Source organism: Gallus gallus, chromosome 3 (assembly GCF_016699485.2).
Source record: "Gallus gallus isolate bGalGal1 chromosome 3, bGalGal1.mat.broiler.GRCg7b, whole genome shotgun sequence".
Taxonomy (NCBI): Eukaryota; Metazoa; Chordata; class Aves; order Galliformes; family Phasianidae; genus Gallus; species Gallus gallus.
Genome location: NC_052534.1, coordinates 39,939,473 through 39,960,476, shown reverse-complemented (window position 1 = coordinate 39,960,476; position 21,004 = coordinate 39,939,473). Strand labels below are relative to the sequence as shown.

At 37.1% G+C, this 21,004-nt stretch overlaps 1 protein-coding gene across 2 annotated transcripts in view; it reads right to left on the bottom strand.

Annotated features, from left to right (window-relative positions):
• The window catches only part of GALNT2 (polypeptide N-acetylgalactosaminyltransferase 2), a 110,775-nt gene that overhangs the window by 14,216 nt on the left and 75,555 nt on the right, over positions 1-21,004 (bottom strand). For both annotated transcript variants that reach the window (XM_040697579.1, XM_015284386.4), the window contains exons 6-11: positions 20,797-20,862; positions 17,560-17,681; positions 11,625-11,712; positions 7,843-7,930; positions 6,609-6,712; positions 962-1,088 (exon numbers count right to left, since the gene is read on the bottom strand). In XM_040697579.1, coding sequence (XP_040553513.1) covers positions 962-1,088; positions 6,609-6,712; positions 7,843-7,930; positions 11,625-11,712; positions 17,560-17,681; positions 20,797-20,862 — 595 coding nt within the window. The remainder of the gene's footprint in view (positions 1-961; positions 1,089-6,608; positions 6,713-7,842; positions 7,931-11,624; positions 11,713-17,559; positions 17,682-20,796; positions 20,863-21,004) is intronic.

Sequence of the window (21,004 nt, the reverse complement as noted above, 5' to 3'; positions counted from 1 at the left end):
TAAGCTATGCGGAAGAAAATTTACACCTCTAAGGTGGTTCCGTAAGCTCAGGTGAGGAGGAACCTGAGGAACTATTCCAAATATACTGGCAGTTTGGAACATTTTTACGGACTGGAACACATTTGCACTCTGTGCTGTGGCTCCATATTCTTCAAAGATAAATAAATAAAATTAGTTAAATTTGTAGCTCTTAACTTGTGAACCTTTAGCTCCGACTTAGCTTCTTCAGACCTTGGAGTATGAAATCCAGTTCTCCAAACCACAATACTTCAAAAGCTGGAACTGACAGAGCCGTGGTCAAAATCCCTTTCATATACCACTCAGTACCTTAACCCATACGTCTTATAACACCATGAACATGAATCAGGATTGCTATTCTCATTCTACAGAAAAGAAAAAAAAGACGAAATATCTCCATATTCTACCTACTGCATGCATTAAAATCAACAGTAAAATTAACACACATGCTAATCTATGCTCTTACTACTGCATTTTCTTAGGTTTACACAAGAAGCACTTCAATCATGTTATAAGGAAGGAAGATACAATGAAGAATTAAGAATCCAACAGCCTGGTACAAATGCCAGAATTAGCCTACATGATCACCTGTATATCTCATACTGGTTCTGTAATAACAAAAATAAAGCAAATTCCTAACCTATTTTATTCCGGGTCTCAGAGAATGATGAAATTGTTTCTAAAAAAATGAAGATGTATGGGACTGCTCTGAAAATAAAGGTTTCTTTAAAACCAATTAAACAAACTTCTCAAAATTGGCTATTTCCTTTTTTTTTCCAGATTCTTCTTGCCTCTAATAGAGATTTTTTTTGTTTTGTGTCTTCCCCTCAGTCATCAGCTTCTTTTAACGCAAAGGTCCCTAAAATTAAATTACTGCCACCTGCTGATCATTTGAAGAAATTCAAAACATTGCCATTCAGGTGAATATCAGCTTAAGAATTACCTTGCAAATACGGTACCACTCCCACCAGGAAACGTGTACGGATGTTGCTTGCGGAATACGTGACCCACTCTGCTGCAAGGGATGATTTCTAGGCTCCCACCACACTGCCAAACTCGGAATGAGATCTCTGCAGTGAAAATATAAAAGACCAACATCACAAAATACATCACAAAATACTGCAATTTTGTACGATTGTTTTTAAACAAAGAAACTGGTAACTGCTGAGAAGATCAATAAGATGGATTTCTGAGAAAATCTAGGATAAAACCAAGGCATATTCTAGTTTATTATTCTCCAAACTCAGAAGAAATAACTGTATTAACTTGGAAGCAAAACTGTATGCCTTCTCTCATCTGAGCAGTATTCTCCAGAAACTCATAAATGATGCTGAAATTTGCCAGAATGTTAGGTTTATGTGTTCTATTGCTGTGCTTTATCTAAATGGTAAATAACAGTAGATTCACTTAGCATAAATTATCTAATCTATAATTTAAAAAAAATCAGCAAAAGATTAAATAGAATGCCAAGCAAATTCAAGGCATGAAAAAGCAACAGATTTGAGTTGCTGACTCAAAGTACTTGCAGTGAAAAGAGTTATGCCAAGCCAAACTTGATTTGAAGACAGAGTAGAGTAGCAACTTACATAAACTAAAGGCTATGGACACTACTCTTCTAAACCAATCTAGCAAGCTAACTTTAGTAGTGAAGATAAGGTCTAGAAATATATTGCATGTTTCTCAGCTTAGACCTCTGACAGCAGAAGTCACTTAGCACTGACAGAGAACCTGTCTTCATTCATTTGAAGTAAACACAAGGGTGCTTGCAGTAGCACTGCTTCAACTTTGATGTTTTTCCCCCTTTTACTCTAGCAGCTGCAACAGGTCACCACCTTCTATCCATAGTCTATTCATCATCAGTCAGTATCTTTCCACAGATTAAAAAACAAAACAAGAAATAATAAGCAGCTGTAATGCAAAGTCACGTTCTACTTTTAAAACTATACTAAGCACCATTCTCCCTCCAGAAGCCTTCCTCTTATGTGTATAAATAAAAAGTCTTATTTCAAATAAACTTTATCATTTCAAAACCTAAAGTAGGAAAACCTAAAGGTAAGCAAGCACTTCCTCTCAATCACAGAATCCTTAGAGTTGGAAGGGACTTCTTAAGGCCATCTAGTCCAACTCTCCTGCAACGAACAGGGACATGCACAGCTAGATCAGGTTGTCCAAGGCCTGATCCAGTCTCACCCTGAAAGCCTCCAGGGATGGGGCATCCACCACATCTCTGGGCAACCTGTTCCAGTGCCTCACCAACCTCACTGTAAAAGCCTATTTCCTTATATCCAACCTAAATTTGCCCTCTTTAAGCTTGAAAGCATTTCCCTTCATACTATCACCACAGACCCTGCTAAACTGTCTGTCCCCTTCTTTCCTGTCGCTCCCTTTTGACTGGTCTGACCAGAGGAAAAATAGGTGCTGTAATTTCAAACTAAGACAGTGCAAGTTAACTGCTTTTCTTCTGAATGATCTTTGCTTTTTACAAGAATTGTTTCTAATTTTACTTCAGTAAAAATTTCTGTTGAATCAAGACCATTTAGTCATATTCATGAAGTCCAGATAATCAACACAGTCCAATCTGCAGACAGTCTTCCAAAAAATATTAACGACAAAATCATCATCTCTGGCAGTAACTTATGGCCTTGATTTCATAGTTAAATTAACATGGGATGATAGGCAAATGACTTTTAAAAGCAACTGAACATGGCACTCTCACCACACATAATTCACAGCACTGACTTTATTCTTATCTCTTATTTTGTGCTAAGAACAACAAAAATTGGGAATTACAATAAATGACTGTTCAGTGGTTCTATTAAGCTAGCAAAAAAAAAGTGCTTTTATGTAGTGCTTTTATTAAAATGATGAATTTTGAATGCTTCATCCAAAACATCAATACCATCTTCATTAATGATCTGGATGATGGGGTAGAGCGCATCCTCAAATTTGCAGATGACATGAAACTGGAGTGAGTGTCTGATTTAGAGGGACTGGAAAGGTATGCTGACAAGAATCTCACAGAGTTCAACAAGGAGAAGTGTAGAGTCCCATGCCTGGGCAGGAGCAACCCCAAGCACCAGGGGCCACCCAGATGGAAAGCAGCTCAACAGAATAGGACCTGGAGGTTCCTGGTGGATATCAAGTTGAAAACAAGAAAGAGGCATGCCCTCACTCCTAGTAAGGCTAATGGTATTCTGAGCTTCCTTAGGCAAATTATCACCACCAGCTTGAGAGCAGTGACCTGTCCTCTCTACTTAAGACTGGTGATGCCACACCTAGAAGCCTGTAAAGAGTTCTGGGCCAGCCAGTAAAAGAAACATGGATGTAACTGCAAGAATCTAACATAGGGATGAAGGGACTGGAGCATCTCTCTTATCAGTAGAGCCTGCAAGAGCTGGCACTGTTCATTTGAAGAAAAGAAAGCTCATGTGGGATCCTATAATGTCTATAAATACCTGAAGGGAGCCTGCGAAGAGGAGAGAGCCATGCTTTTTTTAGAGGCACTCTGTGCCAAGACAGGAAGCAACGGGCATAAACTGGAAGACAAGAGATTCCAGCTAAACTTCAGGAAGAACTTCCTCACCATACAGGTGATGGAGCACTGGAATAGGTTGCACAGAGAGGTCTACGAGAAGTATCCTTCCTTGGATTTCTTCATACACTTGATTGGACATGATTCTGTGCAACAGGTGGCCCTGCTTGAACAGTGGGGGTTCGACCAGATCACCTCCAGAAGCCCTTGTCAAACTCAAACATTCTGCTATTCTATGATCTACTGAATGTATGTAGGTGTTGAAAAACTATTTCAGAAGTAATCTAGAAATATCTTGCATACCAACTTCCACTATTCATAGCTTCCTCTACTCTGTACATTAAGTTAATGCTTTGTTATTTGATTACTTCTCCCTTCATAAATGACCAGGCCTGTACACCTACATACATACTTTTAGACACCTTAGGCTCTGAAGAATATCAAAGGGATGAAAAATCACTGTGGGAAGAACAGCAAAAGGGCCTGCAAATAGGGAGGGGCACACTAATACTTACATCACCATGCCTTCTAAAGTCTGCAGGGATTTTAAGTTAAAAGGACGATAAAGCAATTAATACGTAAGGGGTTAGGTTTTTCTTGTTGTCTAGTTCTTACGATGCTATTTTGCACCATACTCACTGGGAAAAGAAATTTTACTATTTTAACAGTTTCAGTAGATACAAATTTTCTTCAAAAAGGCAGAAATAATATGTCATCCACTTTCAAGATTACATCTTAAGATTACCTTACACCTTTCAGTACTGCTCTTGCAGCATATCACCATTTTGTAGGAGAAGTCTTGCTTGCTCTCTGATTTCAGCAAAACCAGAAAGAAAAACCTAGGTTTTCAAATTTAATCCAAACCTTTAAATGGTCTATCCATTTCTCTAGTATACTCTGATCTTCCTATGCTTATCAAAAAAGCACTGCAAAAAACTCCCAGAATTAGAGTCTATGAATTTGAGAAGACTGGACAAACCTTGACCCATGTTTTATACAGTAAATGTGTTATCAGTCGTATCTGGCAACAGTGTGAAAATGCACCATATCTTCACAGTAAGAACAGTCACTTGGCTAATACAGGATTCAGACTAGGCAAAATACTGCAAGCCCATGCACCTATTATATGAGTATAGTTGAGCCTATACTAATGTGAAGAAAATCTTACAACTGCTCTGAACACGTCTGCAAGAAAATGCAAATTTAAATGAAGTATAAATATGTTTAGATCTATTTTACAAGTCCATCTAACAGATTATTTGCATGCAACATCAACTAACTGATTGAGAGATATGCCTGAGAATAAAGACACTGTACAAATACGCATATTAGATTTTGAACCGCACATCACAGATTTCCACTTTCTGGTGCATGTAATCTATTGGTAATTAAATCACATGCCATGCAATTTTCATTCATTTTCAGTTAACCTGGCAGCTATGAACAAATAATTAGCTGTCTGCTCTGATAGACCTTGCATTTTCAGGGAGCAGAGAAGATGCACCCCAAAGGCTCCATCTCCCCTCCCTCCCACTGCAGAAAAGAGAAAACTGAAAGCAACAGAAGAAACAAAGAGCTTTTTGCGTGCCAACTTTTCACCTTGAGTAATGAGCTGTTGCTTGTGCCCTTGCTTGTGCTATAAAATCCTCAATTATCAAAGCATACGAGCAGTTGCTAAGTTTTCAGAAAAAATACCTGAGTGACTCAAGTACATGCTTACAGCTAATCAGATATTTAAGTGCTCTAGTGTCAGAAGAGGTTCTCAGAGGATAAAAGTATTGCTGTAGTAAGTTTATTCAATGACTTTCCAGAACATTTTAAAAAATGAAAAACAACGATGAAGTGCAAATTAATACAATTTAGCCACACGCAGCCAAATAGTGAGGGGAATAAAACCCAACAGGGAAAGTAATTGCTCAGAATACCTAAGAGTGAGCACTGCACAGAAAAGTCAGAGGAAACTGTAAGGATGTTTCTTCCAGCATTCCAGTTCCTTATGTGAGTATTAAGCAAGTGGTTACAGTATCTCTGTATTTAGAGGATAAAATAGACATTATCTTGTAGGCCACCTATGCCTAATGCAGATATTTCAGTAGCTGAAAACAGTCATGAGTTTTTACAAGTTCAAGGTATTCTAGGATTTCACAGCTAGCACAGCGTTAGAGGCATTTTAATCCTCAAAGTTGGTCCTAAACACACTATTTAGAAGGCTTGAGATGATCTCTACCTTGAAAAACTAAATTAATGACATACTGTAACTCAGGAGCAATTGCAGAGTTCTGCTCCACCCAAATATTTCTTTGACTACAAATACACTTATCTTAGCTGAGGGATAATACTGTAATGCAGAGCCAAATGCCAAATCTAACCACAAGGTCAAAGTCATGGCTAAAGTGCAAGTTCTTGGTCCCTCCTCTTCCCTCCTCAAATCCCACACAAACACCTGAAAATAAGGAATTCCAATAAAAATGCCTTCCCAAGCATAATTATCTTGATGAGCTAAAACAGGGGTATAAAATAAAAAACCTATGCTTAGAACCCTAAGTTTAAAAGATTAATGATAAAAAGATCATTTTTTGATCAGCTGTTTTGATTGATTTCTTAAAGTGTATGTAAGAACATTAAACTCATGAACTCCCATGCTCTGATTTTTGTCATTAAATTTCACCAGCATTTTAAAACTTGCCTTAAATTGTCAGCATTTAAACATCATATTTTAATCAATAACATTAGAGGAGGATATGGCTTTCAAATAAGGTATCATTTTTGAAAAGAATTTCCTATCTGCATCCTTAGTTTATTTCATTTTACCTGCCAACTTATTTAACTGCACAGTAAGCAAATAGCTCTGTTTTCTCATACATAGTATAAAATTGCTACCATGCTTTAATTCTTACACTGAAACCTTCTGGATTTTGCCAATAACACACCTGAAGTTTTGATTCTTCTTTAATCCTCTTTGCACAAAACCATGAAGACCATGAAACCCTGACAGTAAAAGCAAAGCTGAATCTTGCTTTTCTTTCAAAACTGATCTGAACGTACACGATGCACTTACCTAAGTTTTCTCCACCCCAAACATCCATCATCATGTCATACTTCCCCAGTTCTTCAAAATAGGATTTGTCCATCACAAATAACCCACCAGCTATCATGGGTGTCCTAAGCAGACAAGAAAAATTATATCAAATACCTACAGAACCATAAACTGGGAGGTAACTGATTTGCAACTCAAGGTTAATGTCTCCTTGAAAAAAGCTGCAATGTTTTCAAAGGCAACTAAGTTTACATCCATCACGTCAAAGCTTATCTGCACATCATCATGCAACATCTCTATGGCGTGTACAGCATTATAATCACCCACTGCCTCAGAAACTCAATTTCCAAATCTCCATTTGGCTCCCAAGTCCCTTATTTAAAAAACAGGAACTTATGCCAGCAGTAAAACATTAAAAACTTTTTTGCTGTATTTTTAGCTGTCAAAACATATAAAACATCAAGTTTTAACACAAAAATGACATTTTCTTTTATTAAGGTTAAATAATCTACAGGGGAACTTTAAAGTTGAGTGGGGTTTTTTGTTGTTTTCTTTTTTTGTATGCTTTTTTTCAACACTCTATTTCTGAGATTATCGTAAGGCTGCACAAACATGAATGAAGTTACCATATTCCTGAAAGCTAAGGTTCATTTCCAGACTGATAAAATGAGTTTTAGCTCTGTTAAGTCATAAGCTACTTGGTCCTGGAGCCATTTCTGTTTTAAATATGTCAAGTCTAATTGTAAATATACAGTTGCTACACTTCAATGCATGTCATTTACAGTAAAATATGAAATGCTACAGATAGAGGAAAAAAATACTAAATGAAATTCCCTTAAGCAAAAACAGAAAGGATGCAAATTCTGTACTACTTTGCTTATTATAAACTCTAATCTTGAAAAATGGGGACTGTCTGCATTAATTGTCTCCATTTGAATTTTTGCAACTGGTAATATCAGCTTTAGTTTCTGAGACAGTGACATGCACAAAACTAAGTGTTACACTCCTGAGTTAAAAAACAGAACAGTATTAGTGGTAAACTTTGCTTCAAGCTATACTCTCATCATGTCCTAAAGCAATATTACACTCTGCCTGTTTTATTATGCATTTAAATCAGATAAACCAACCAACGCTGATCTATTTGTACTGAAGATCTCTGATGGGAACAGAGTCCCATGAAGATGAATCAATACATTTTTTAATTATAATAAAAAAGCATTATCTATCAAAGGGAGAATCAGTGATATAGACATACTTTATGGGAGCAACAGGGTTTCCTTGCCGTGCTCTTCTTTGCTCTGGTGTCATGTAATCCCATTTGAATACCAGGTTCCAGTCAAAGCCTTTAAGAAGAAAACAGAGTAGGATGTTAAGACTGTGGTGATTATTCAAGTTGTAGTAGCTTAATACCAAACAAAATCACTGGGAAGGAAATTTTAACTTGTACAATCTTCTAGGTAGAAAACAAATGAGGAGGAGCCTGGAAAAAAAAAAGTTGAACAGGACAATAAAAAGGTAATCTAAAAAATATTGTTTTTTCTTGTTGAAATCTATTACACAATTGTAAGAAACCCAGTCAACAGATGAGAAAGCATAAGCTGTAAATACATGAAATAATGGATTCATGTGTAAGTCATATTGAACATCATGTGAAGATCTTCATCCATTTACAATTGCCCTTAACAGTTTTTACTGTACTGTTATTATATGATCATGCTTAGGCTTACAGAAACTTTATACAGCACTGACTGCTCTTCTCTATCAGCACTGGTTCTCTACTACAAATGTTACAGCAGGTTATGTAGCTTCCACTTCTCATTAACATCCATACAACTGCATCCTTTCCTACTGCATGCTTCTACATGCACCATTTTTAAAATCCAGATCAGTGCTATAGAGGCAAAAAGCTTAATCATCTTCTGTGCACGTATATACGTGTGTCTGCACGCACACAAGAGGTCGGTTCTTTTCTGAGTTAAGTACAGAAACACAAAGATCACCATAACAGGCAAGGCCAATGAGTCACTTACAGCAGCTTTCTACTTGACAACATTTTGAATTGCCTTCCTTTAGGCAGCAATACAAAAAAAACAGAGCAGGTGCAAGATAAACTTCCTATAGCAAACACTAACTGGTTTTGAGCTATGTAGGCCTTTAGGTATGAACATCTACTGAAAAAGCTCCATGGGCTGTACGGTGCCTAGTGAATCAGCCGTACAAAGACTGTGGGCTGCCAAAAGCATTTGGATCCTATGAGGTCATGTAATAAATGATTTCCAGATTTCTGTTGCGCAGATGTCAATAGTTTGCTTTCTTCGGTATGAAGATAAAGCAATTACTTTCTGGGGAAAGTAGGAAAAAAAATTAAGCTAAACACGCAACAGACTGTTTGTCTGGATCTGTAAATGTGCATGGTACGGATTGATGTGGAGAGCTAAAATGAAAATTGCTCAGTTTTCAACTCCCAAGATATTTCTATCTCACAGAAGTTATCTTGAACAGCCTCTACAGCATACATGGCAACTTTTTCTCTGCAGGTTTGAGCTGTAAAACTGTACAGTGTTACACCGCAAAAAATAAAGGCCATCTAAATACTCTAAAATTCCAAGTTTCAAAGCATTAAAATGGCTACAATTGATAGCAGTGCAAAGCCTTCAGCATGAGAAGTAAAACCAACTCCAGTATTTCCATGCAGTTAAAAAAAATCTCATTTCATCATACATCCCCAGCAAATTACTTGCATCTGCGAAGAGCTGAAAAAACCTACTGTTCCCCAGCACAAGTGGTAGAGATAGAGTTACGTACACCATAGTGAACACAAGGGGTCTCTTTTGGAACACAGCACTGCATTGCAAACTCGGAACAAGTGTATAAATTGTCTACTCATAAAAAAAAATCTGTTCTTCTGTCTCCATTTTCACTGTGTCTGGTAAAAAAAATGCATCCAATGAGATAGTATCAGTAACTTTGTAAAAGGAATATTTTTAAACGCAAGCGTGTATCCAGTATGAAATTCTACCACGTGTAAACTTCATAATAGGCATAACCTAAGTTATTAGATCTCCGTTAACTACAATTTATTCCAGTAATTAAAATGCTACTCAGGGTGTAAATAGTTTTGTAAACCTCCTCCCTTCCAAAAAAAAAATTGTAATATGAAGTGCATGGATTTAATAGTGGCCAGACACGGGAATTATTTCAGTCCTTTCCACTTTTAAGTCTGTAGAATTTGCTAGATTGCTCGTCTTGGGTGATTAAGTCTTGCAAAACTGAGCAGGCACAAATGCTGTCCCAGCTGTCTCATCTCTCCATGCTTCAGCCACATAGACACTATATCTAAGGTTGAAAAGCATGGTTTTATTTCCATGTTTAGACTTGGCCTCAATGAAAGTGTCCCGTGATGCCAAATGCTGTAGTGCCCCTGATGTGCTAATCTGTCCTTTGGGAGCTGAATGGGAATATATTATTCACATTTGAACATACCACCAAATAGCATTTAGACATTGCTATGTGAAAAATTTCTATTGTTAAAAGGCAGCTTCTCACTTCTCAGTCCAGAAGTACAGAGGCTCAATGCGCTTTAAAGAATCTGTTGTGTATAAGAGAAAACGAGCACTAAAAAGAGAAAAAAATTGGGGAACGTAGTTTCATAGATGAAGCATGAAAAGCTGTAACAAGTAGAATGATCGCTCAATCCTCTCCCAGTTCAGTTGGAAAGAATTAAAGAGCATGAACCCCACAGGAACCAATCTAAGGTTTCAATGAAAACTCCTCCTCCCACTGCAGACAACAATAAGAACTACATAATGGTATAGAGATTTCCATAGTTGCTGCATAATGAATAGATTGGGCAAAAGCCTCAAGGTTTTAATAAAGCTAGCAGACAGATAATAGCATAGTATTATATATTAGCATATTGTGAATATATCCATGGCAGACATTCTTTCAGAACGCTAATTAAAAGGATATAGAAACTTTCACCTCCGGATCATGACTGGAACTTGAAGCACATGCAACATTATGCAAATATTACTTTAGCTTACTGGAACAAACTCTTGGTGGCCAGTAACAGACTAGGATTTCACATACAGAAGGAGCTTAAAACTGCTTTCTCCTACCTCACTTGAGAGAGCCCATTCAAAATAAGCTGAAACACTGTGGAAACAGTACCGCATAATTTCAATACTGTGGCTTATCTTACATCTGTTATACAGACAGCACAGTCTCCAGGGTTGTGGGAACAATTATTGTGGAGTTGTGGGACAGCTATTCTAAATTCTAGACACCTGTTAATAGTGACATTAAATTTAAAACCTTAACAGATAAGGATTTTACCGCAAAGTTGTCCTTCCTCTTTTGGAAAAGGAGGGAAAGAATCATTTCTGGAGGGTTTCACAAGGCTTTTGATTATTTGCTGTTAACAGTTTGCATTAACCAGACAAAGAAACCGTATCATTTCTAAACTGAATTTAACAGGAAGTTTTCTAACACTAAAGATATAAATGCTACAAACATCAAGGTTATGTATTACTCTCTTCAGAATTACAGATCATGGGTAACAAAACACCTTTCCTTTTAAAAAAAAAACAAACATTCCAGAGGTTTCTGCTTTTTCACAGGAGATTAATTTTTAAGCAAACCAGCATCTTAAAAAATACACATAGGCACTGCATTGCTGATGGACTTCTGAACTAGAGAGCAATTAAATTGTCTTCTGTAAAAAGGGAATCATGAGCCCTGACCATAAGCTGCTTCTAACTCTTACACGATGCTGCAAACATTGGAGTCACTCTTGTATACTGGTAAAAAGCAGCATAAACTTGTAACAGTTGCTATAATAAAGACAAACTGTTGTTAAAGTAGAATGCAACAAGGTGAATTAAAATCTAAGCCTAGAAACAGTTGATATATAGAAATTAAGCTAGATACACAAAAGGGAAAAGCAGTGTGTTAACTGCCCATTCCACAACTGCCATGACTATGAGCTTTGACTTGTGATGCTTCTTATTTTATTTGCACTCCAGCAGAGATACATACCGCCTTTTAAATCAGCTGACGCCCCCACGTACTGGAAGTTGTCCATATTAATTACATCAATAATAGGAGACACAACTCTGGTCTTGTCCTAGAATAAATATTAGAAAGTGATATTGAAATAACAAAATCAATATGTAAAGATTCAGACAGGATGAGGCGTTGCAGAGTTCAGCAGGATTTCAAGCATACTGCTCCCCCAGCTTTTCCCCTGCTTCAGCTTCTGGCTCTGAGTAGCATTGCTTACCACTGCTTCATTCAGAGAGCAGTAACCACGCTATATACCTGAGAATCCTCTGTATAATCCAGGCTACCTTATACACAGGTGAACCTCTTCTGGTTTACTCTTGAAATACACGTTTGCTGCCTTCTTCACAAGGCAGACAGGCAAACAGCATTTTCATTCTCACTTTTCAAACCAGCACAAAGAAAAGAACCATCTGGGTAATTCATACTTTCACAGCAAATTCCTAACCCATAATGTACTTATGGTCTTATTACTCTAACCTTTAAGGGACATTTAGGCCTTTTTACAATCAGAAAAGTCTTAGGTTAATGATAACTGATTTCACACTAGAAGAATCACACTTTACAGTCACATACAAAATAGGAAAAAAAAAAAGAAAAAATCCTCTTAAACTAATGAATGCTATTAATCTCTGGCAGCCAAAATTCCAGTGGCATGGATTCTGCATTCCTCTGTCTGAACTTGGTCTCGTATACTATTCTGAGCAACATTAATTACCTTAGCTCATGTGTTTGTCAAAATAGCTTTTAAGTTAAAAAAAAAAAAATCTTTCCAGCAACTCCACACGCATCATCCATTGGGATCATAAGACATCTGTACTCTAAAAGAGAATCATCTAATATTAGAAACGCAGTATCATGGCTAAACCAGTTCTTCTCCATGAGGTACCTCTTGAGGCAACAAAAAGAAAAGATACATTTACAAACTAAAGTATAACTTCCATGTTAGTTTGATTAACAGGTAGCTTGAGTTCAAAGCAGAAGTTTAAACACCATGATTTAGCAAGAGAGTACAGGCAACTTCAGAACAGTAGAATACCAACTTTGTGAATATAAAAATGCTTTAAATAAACAGGATATTTTGGTGACAGAAAACTGTGCTTACAGTTAAAAAAATACTAATCTAAACGTCTCCATTGTAAGAGCTTATTTGTAAAGTATGGCTCCAAATAACAATGTATATATATTCTAAAGGGGTTCAACAGTGCATCCCCATTGCTACTGCAGTATTACACAGAACAGGCTGGTACTAAGCTAGCAGGAGAATATAGTGTGAGCTTGTAATAGGAGACTTGAAAGCAATTCTTTTAGTCAAATGCTTTCGTTGGTCCAAAAAGGACATTAAAAACACCCGTTTTCATTTACTGAATCTTAATTACTCAATCTGTACAGATTTCAGTGAGCCCAAATTAAATAGCTGACATACACTACATCATTCTGCTTAAGTAAACAAAAGGTCACTTCCCCCCTGTATTAGCCAGAAGGAAAGTCTGAGTTGTGCCTCCAGCCAAAAACTGAAGACTGAGCTAAAAGCTGACAACTTGTTACTGCTTTACGTTCCTTTTAAGTAGAACTTGAGCTATACCACGTGAGTCTTTATGAAGGATATAATGCAAGATGTGATCATGTCTTTCACTAGCTATTAATTATCTTAGCCTAAACCAAATTAGAAACACAAATAAAAGACTATCCTGTCCTATTCTGCTATTGATTACATTTTCAGCTCACGTTTATGTTAGCTGTAGACCCAAGTCTACGTGCTCATAATGCAAGGATATGGTTTTACTAGCAGTGCTTCACCTGGGAGGCAATTATGATTGACTGCATCTGAACTGCAAAACACCACAGATTTCTTCTATGCCTTCCTAGAACACTAAAACACTTCAGGTGCACCCATGGCCTTGTTTTAGATACCTACATACAGCGTAAAAACTATAAAACTCCTTTATTTAAAGGCTGATGTCTTCTAAAGATACCCAGCCTACCCAGTATTCACAATACACCCATCAGCATGGAATAGAAACGAATATGAAACGACCCTTTCTTTCTTGTTCCTTTCTCAGATGAAACTGAGTTGGCTTATACATATCCATGCCCATCTAGAAAAATCTCCTCCAGCAAAAATCTGTGTTTCCTCAAACAATTATACTCGATACAGCTAAACGTGGTGGTAAAAGCTGCCTGTCGTCTGTCACATTAGGGAGAGCTTCAGTGAGGCTTCAGCTTATCTCCACTACGTCCCCACAATGCTGAACAAGCAGGCAGCACAGTCTCCACACGTTCAGGATTTCCTCAGGTCATTGCTGTCAGTCTGATTAATTCTGTCAATATCAGCGCAATGGCCAACTAGCACCATTTGCAACACTTAACGTGTTACTTAGGCAAATAACTTCGTTATTTCTCTGACACGCAAATACCTAGCCTGCAACCACTCAGCCTGATGTACAACTGCCACTTTCTAGGCCTTGGAAACACGCTGGCCCCTCCATGCTTCAAAGCAAAACCTTTGTTCAGCAGCAAAGCAGACAAAATAATTGCACGTCCCTAAGGTGACACTTTGCAGGGTGCTGCAGAATTGTTAATGTGGAGACTACTAAAAAAGAGCCAGTGGGTCTCTAAGGCAGATGGAGTTCAAAGCCATTCACTTAAAATACTAAAACCCTGCTATTCTTGAATTGTCCTCAAGCACGTTAGTTATTAATCCATGTTGTCATTACAGTAGAAACCTGACATGTGTTTTGGAAAAAATAAAAGCAAAACCAAACTCTTTTTATCATCTCATTTTGTTCTGAAGGTTTCATACCATAACTTATAATGGAATATACAATTGAGAAACCTTGTGCTTTTTGGTGATGCCAATGGAAAGAAATAGCTTGTGAACACTGCAGGTCTCTAGTGACCGAAATTTTGTAGCAGACTTTCATTTTAATATTTCATAAGGAGGTTATACATGCTCTAGAGAGTTAGACTACTACTACTACTACTCGTTTTTCTCATAAACAATTGGAAATTATCCTCAAGATTCTGCATACATTGTTTTTCCCCCAGTCTGGTATCCAAAAATCTCAAAGCACTTCAAAGATTAAACTTCACAACACTCTTAACAGTAAATACAAATATTTTCCTTTCAGCAATGCAGCAGTTGGAAGTAATTCACTCAAGGTCACAGAATCTAAGAGATACGAGAAAAGAATCCGCATATCATTTCTTAATCCCAGTTCTTTCTTCAAGATGTTTTGCGTAAAAATATTATCAAAAGTGATAGACGATTTATAGTTACGCTATGAAAACAGATGAGTTCAGTTCTGCACCAGAACTTTCCAATTTCTATTTTTCTGTAGTCAATATGCTGTAAGAATAGAACAATGTGATTAGAAAAAGGAAATGGAAAAAGCCAAGTAGAAAAATGTTCATGAAATACACCAATGTGTTCAAGATTGTGTGTTTTTATCTCCCCTAATACACACACCTAGAATATACAAAAGGTAGTCCTGTGCAAATAGGCAGAAAACGTCTCTGCATTAGGGAGCAAAGTGGAGGAAGGCATACCAGCTACAGTTCGAACAGATATCTGTCCATTCTGAGTGCTAAAATTTTCACCTTGTATTTATGTTTTTGTTGCTTTAGGCCTTTGTTCAAATTGCTGCAGAAAATTCCTAGCAGTATCGACCCCTCCAGGAATGGCAAGCAAGTATGGAAGATGAACAAGGACATTCTAACTAGGAAACTAGTTCAAGAAGTAAGCTCTGGGATGGATCATTCTTCAGTTGAAGATATCTCAGTGCCTCAGGTGACCACATAAGAAGTCAAACACACAGCACATCAGATAGCATATTGCAGAATGGATCCAGTCAGACTGTTTCTGGCAGATCTACATTTTTATATTGTAAAATACTTAACGAAACTCCTAAAACTCACATAGGATTAAATGCCAGGAGGGCAATTCTGAAAATGAAGGAAAAGGTAACCTTTCTGCCACACACACACAGAACAGATGCAGCAGAGCATCAGAGAACCCTGCACTAACATTTAGTAGTCCTTACATGAAAATCCTCCTCAGCCTCAAAGTTAGGTAAGGAGTTCGTATCTATCTATTCAGCTTCTTGTCAGTAAGACCATTAAGAAAATGCTGCTGATTAATATCAAGTTGCACTGTGAGCAAAATTAATCCATTTAAAATAACAAAGAACTATCAAAGGCTATGTGCAAGCACTATACATACACTAATGATTTGAACAAGCAGAAAGCTTAGAAGTACCTCTAACAAACTTCATACCTGCTGGTTGGAAACCTTCCCAGGTAAAAGCAAACTGGAATTCCATACCATTTATTTAACAATAGATCAGGAATTGCTCACGATTAGTGTTTATCACCATGACAATTGTGAGGAGCAAGTTTTGAGAGATCTAATCATTCCTTTGCTTCTAAAAGTGGCTGGTACACAAAAAAACATGCACCAATTTCTCCTCTCAAGTATACCACACAAAATATCACATCTTTATTAATCTGGCAGCAACTGAATAGGTTTTATATCCTGTTATGATGAACACTTTCACATCCCAGATTGGTTTCAGAAAACTAAATAAGTATACCAACAGGAAAAAGAAGGAAAAAAAGGGCATGTAGTAAAATATTTGTCCTGCTAAAAGCAAGGCTTTATTGACCAAAACTATTACTGTCTTCTAGTTTCTCAAAAAGGTGTATGGTTCAAACAAATTACACTTGAGAACTCTTCCCACATCCTACAGTCAAGACACTGCTTTAGCAGAATGCATTTTCCACTTCCTTCTGAAATGTATTTAATGCCTTCAAGTTTATTCTCCTGGTTAAAATTATATAGGAACTACCTTTCTAAGGCTGCAATACTATATGAGCAAAAAAAAAATTGCAAAGTGTTTAGATGCTCATGCTCAATGGCTTTGTGGGCTCCAAATACTTTAAAAGTGTTCAGGTTTAAACTGATTATAGTTATTTCTTCTCTAAAATAGTATTGTAAATGCTGATGCGCCTTAGACAACTTACAGTATTTTGGAATACACAATAAAACATTGCAGGACCAAAAAGAGTAAGAGAGTTTCCCAGTTGACAGTGATGACTGGTTTTCTTCCTGGCATACTGAGGATGTGACTTCATCCTCCCCCTCTCTTTTGGAGGAAATGCAAAGGAAAGCATATGGAGGATAAGCAAGAAACTGGGCACTAATTATACAGAGTAAAACCATTTCGACCAGGAGTACTTTGAAGGAAAGACTTTCCAGACTAACATATGTTAAATTAAAATGTGTGTTCACCTGAAAGAAAATGCAATTATGGAAATAGCTCTGTTGTTTTGAGCACTCCCTAGCACTCTGTGATTACACTTGATTCACTGTCTACTTCAACTGAGTTCTTCCAGAGCACGGAAAAAACGTATAACTCTCAGTCCTGTCACTAGCTTTTCTGGGACACAGGCACAACATCGCTTTTACAGAAGCTGAGAGCCCACGGTCCCTGTTAATTTCCATGAGAATTTTGGTTTCACAGCTCAACCTCTCTCCCATTATCACACTGAATGTTAACGAGGCATAAATATTCAGGGTAAACTGAATTACACTGAGATGATATTGGTTGAAGGGGAACTATGTTTTGCTCTAAAGATTACTGAGGAGGTCCCTAAAGAACCAAAGAAGCATATATTTGAATTACTTTTGAAGGTAATAATAAATATTCACATTTTATGTTCCTATGCTTGCAGATTAAATGAACAAAAAGTGAGTTTTAATCACAGAATACTCTGATCATCTCCATCATCTCACTTCAGAGAAAAAGCTTCTTTAGAAAAATGCATAAAATTAATGTAGTATAAACCAGATGGCTTTAAAATTTAAAAGCTACTCCTTCAGGAAATTACTTTAGGAGAACTCTTTACTAACCTCAGCTACTCTTTCCAAAAGCGGCTCCAGCCAGTGTTCATTGCATTCACAGTGACTATCCAGGAAAGTAAGTACTTTTGCCTGTGCTGCATCTGCCCCTCTGACCCGGGAGCGCATCAAGCCTGAGAAGGAAAAAAAAAAACAGTTGAAGTAGGTTCTGGAAGAAGACAATCAACAGCAGAGAGACAAATGATGGCATTTCAAGATAGTACTGAATTTAATTACTCTAACTCAGGACATAAACACACAAGTTCCATTTAAAAAAGAAAAGATGCTGGTTAACAATTCATAATAAAAAAGCCTACATTTTTAACTACTGCACCTAATCTTACAGATTCTAATCTTATTTAAACAGAAGAATTGAAGTGCCTTTAAAAAAAGCAATACAGAAGTACAGCTGGGTCTGCAATACAGCAGATGTCGTTAATGGTGATAAATGGTACTTAACATCAATATGGAAAGCATTTTTTTTTTTTTTTGGTCGAATATCCACAATAGGATATAGCACCATTTGATTTTAGTAGCACAACTAAAGGATTAGTGCTGAGTGAATGAAGAAGCCCTACCTCTATGACAGTATAGTAGAACTGAAGATCCTACCCATCTTTCTGCACTCCATTCACTCCTGTGTTTTAGAAGCTCTCAGGAAAAGTCTGTCCATTCCTCTGTCTACTTCTTCCAGAAATTACCACACTTTGCTAATTTGTGTTTGAGAGCCTCTCTCCTCATCCCTTTCAACCACCTCTTTTCTACATTTTTGTAATTCTCTCGTTTTTGTTGTTGTTATCTTTTGTTTATGCTATGTTGTTTGTTTTGGTGGTTTGTTGGGTTTTTTTGTTTTCTTTTCTTTTCTTTTTGAGAGGGTCATTGCTGTTACTGCTTTTTAATTGTTGTTTATAAATCTCATCTTGAAAAGATTTCTTTAACAGAAAACTTGTAAAAAAAAACAAAGGATTTTTCTCTTCTCAGCACCTCATTTACACAGATCCCTTCACTGATTTGCCCCGTTCCTCTCTTGCTTTTGCTCTTATTATTTGCTCATTGAATGACCTCACCATACCTCCAAGTCCCTTGTAACATTTATATGCATACCCTAGAACAACCCACTGTGCTCTTCAGTCAGAAGAAAGTGAGCTTGCTCTCACCCCTTCGCACATTTTCTACCTGTTTTTCTCTATTACTCTTCAAAATTCATTGATTTCACTTACACTGTTTTCTTAATCGAAACAGTTCTTAAAAAAACCAAACAACTGAACAGCCAAACGAGAAACTAACAACCACTTCTTTTCATCCTCTTTACAAAATAAACATGCAAAATACCACTGCCAAAGAGAACAAAAGCTTAAGACTAAATAGCTACAGAACGAGCTTGCTCTGTCCAACATTCAGCAACTAAACAGCTTCATGAAGATCCTTTTGTGCTCTCTTATCATAAGAGTACTTCGGTATTGTAGATAGGCTCTGTGGTGATGCTCTGTGTCAGTGCTTTCTACTTTGCCTGTTGTACGTTTGCAGCTAATCCGATATACTTATGTTCTCTCCTCAACCCCAACCCTAGCGCTTTTCTATGCAGTTAATTCACAAACCATTCCCCAAGCACACTGTTTGTTCTACTTCTGCAATTCCTCCTTCCAGAGTTTCTTATTTCTAACTTTCGTTTTCATAGAATCCAATGTCTTGGTCTACTTCAAAGAATGTGGAAGTAATCATTTGGGTCATCGAGTCCTCTACAAACACACAGAGCCATAAAGCAGGAAGAGTCCAGAAGGTTCCCCTGACCATTCAGTCATACCAAACTCTCCAAGAAGCATGTGTTCCCATAGCAAACTAGTCCTACATATGAAACCCAAAGCTACCATCACATATTTCTGAAAGGAAAGCAGTCAGTGGCATCCCTGCCTGAGATACCAGTATAAGTCTTCATATGAAAACAATAAGCAAACTTAGCATTAAGCTCTGTCACGACAATGTAGCAATCAAATGAAATCTGAAAATACTTTCATTAAAGAAAATTACCCAGCATATCTAGGAAAAACTTACTAAACCATACAGTAGCTTTCATGGCTAATAACTTCATTCCAATCTCATAAAAACACCAAGTAAACTAGCACTGCACCTTCAATTTGAAAGCAGTTCTTTTCTGACGGTGAGAGATTTGTCAAATGATACCATTTTCAGATATACTAGTGCTTATTTTGAAGGATGAATGAAAACTCTGTATGTACTGTACAGAGTATTTATAGTACAGAAAAAAAAAAAATCAAAGGGTTATTTCAGTCAGTTTTTCCATTACTGCTATCACAATCTTTAAATGTTGCATTGGTTAGAAAGACGACATCAGCTCTCTCAGAACCCCGAAACCATGGTAAGTCATAAAATGCCTGCTTTCCTAACAAGCCTTTGTTTACAAGCATATTCCAAACAAATGCTTAAATACGAAGAATCCCCAGTAAGTCATTAATTTATGGGATAACACAGGTTTTGTGCATGCTACTTCCAGATTCTGACAATCTAAGAATTCTAGCTGCTCCCCAGTCTGTCAGCCTATAAGATACAATGCTTGTAAAAACAAACAGCACTTATCCGCTAACTCAGTCAGCTATTTCAACTGTCAACTCTTAGCTACTGTTTCAAACAGCTGTAGAATAACAGTTGCCTCTAATACTTTAAGCTACACAGCCAGGAAGCTGTGACTGAAGGACTCAGTGATAAGAGGCCATGATGTGCAAAGCAACAAAAAGGAAAAACATGCAAGAAAAGCTGGCATACATGGTCCCAGCCCACCTGGTTGCTTAAACTCAAGTTTGCCAAACAGTCTGACAAGCTGTCCATCAACTGAATCCTTAAAATCACCTCTCATAAGGGAACCAGCAGAAGAGGGATATTTTTAAGCTGGATCTTTGCAGACTTACATACAACTTAAAGTAAGACCTTGCATACAGTTGGAGCAGCTTAACAGAGGATTCACTGGAGTGAGAAAAACAAGGGGCTGAGGATGAGAGGCAATGTATCAAGTTGTCACGTGTGCAACTGCACACAACAATAGCAAGTTAATTAGAATTACTATTTTTAATCACACAAATACAACAGCTCTTATTCCTTCCACTTGTAAGGTAATTTATGAAATGAAAAATCCTCCCTTCCAATACAGAATGTTCCTTTAAAAGACTTGATATAGATTAGCAGATAAGGCAACACAGTGCAATTTCTATCTTCCTTTTCCCAAATCCAGCCTACCTTCTCGACGATCATTCCGAAGAACCCGCACTTTTTCAATTTTTCCCAACAGAGCACCATCATCAGCTTAAAAAATAATAATAATAAAATAAAGTGATCAAAAACAGTCTCATTTACTACAAGAATATTTTTCTCCAAAAACAGAACAGAAACTTCATGGTGGAAAGTGATCATGGTTACAAATAATTAAGATTCATGCTTAAAAAAT